Raw genomic sequence first — 1,068 nt, 5'->3', positions numbered from 1 at the left:
CGCGGGTGCCCCGGGTGGGGTCGGGGACCCGCGTGCGCCCCCAGCGCTGCCCGGGGCCACCAGGGTCAGGGGCGTCATCACACTCTGCGGACTCTTGCGGGTTGGCGCATCGACACGATCAGGCGACACGTTCGCCAGCGGCACCGTGGACCCATCGCGGGTGTGCGCGATGCGTCCCAGTTTGGACAGAAATAGCCGAGACGTGTTGTCATTGCGCGGAGAAGACAGATGCGTTAGCGCGCGGGATAGGCGTTAGCGCGCGGGATAGGCGTCTACCGGTAATGACGCGGTCACGGTCCGTGGATCACAAACACAGAAAGGTTTGTGTAGACGCGTCTACTGGGTATCACAGAGAAATACACAAAGATTTGCGTAGACGTACACGCGTCTACTGGGAATAACACGGACACGATCCGTGTATCAGAAATATAGAAAGATTTGCGTAGATGCATCACGCGTCTACTGGAAATAACGCAAACACGATCCGTGGATCACAGAGAAATACAGAAAGATTTGTGTAGACGCGTCTACAGGAAATAACGCGGACACAGTCCGGGTATCACAGAGAAATACAGAAAGATTTGCGTAGACGTACACGCGTCTACTGGGAATAACACGGACACGATCCGTGTATCAGAAATATAGAAAGATTTGCGTAGACGCGTCTACAGGAAATAACGTGGTCACGATCCGTGGATCACAAATACAGAAAGACTTGTGCAGACGCGTCTACTGGATATAACGCGGACACGATCCGTGGATCACAAATACAGAAACATTTGTGTACACGCATCTACTGGAAATAACGCGGACACGATCCGTGGATCACAGAGAAATACAGAAAGATTTGCGTAGACGCGTCTACAGGAAATAACGTGGTCATGATCCGTGGGTCACAAATACAGAAAGATTTGTGCAGACGCGTCATGCATCTACTGGAAATAACGTGGTCACGGTCCGTGGATCACAGATACAGAAAGATTTGCGTAGACGCGTCTACTGGAAATAACGCGGACACGATCCGTGGATCACAGAGAAATACAGAAATATTTGCGTAGACGCGTCTAC

At 51.7% G+C, this 1,068-nt stretch overlaps 1 protein-coding gene across 1 annotated transcript in view; it reads left to right on the top strand.

Annotated features, from left to right (window-relative positions):
- The first annotated feature begins 881 nt into the window (after positions 1-881).
- Positions 882-1,068, top strand: part of LOC101620645 (arylsulfatase D-like) — a 21,402-nt gene continuing 21,215 nt past the window's right edge. Inside the window, exon 1 of the mRNA XM_012730228.1 lies at positions 882-888. Within this exon, the coding sequence (XP_012585682.1) occupies positions 882-888 (7 nt within the window). The remainder of the gene's footprint in view (positions 889-1,068) is intronic.

This window comes from Condylura cristata, unplaced genomic scaffold (genome assembly GCF_000260355.1).
Source record: "Condylura cristata isolate star-nosed mole 26May11 unplaced genomic scaffold, ConCri1.0 scaffold00027, whole genome shotgun sequence".
Lineage (NCBI taxonomy): Eukaryota > Metazoa > Chordata > Mammalia > Eulipotyphla > Talpidae > Condylura > Condylura cristata.
This window is presented reverse-complemented; position numbering and strand designations above follow the sequence as displayed.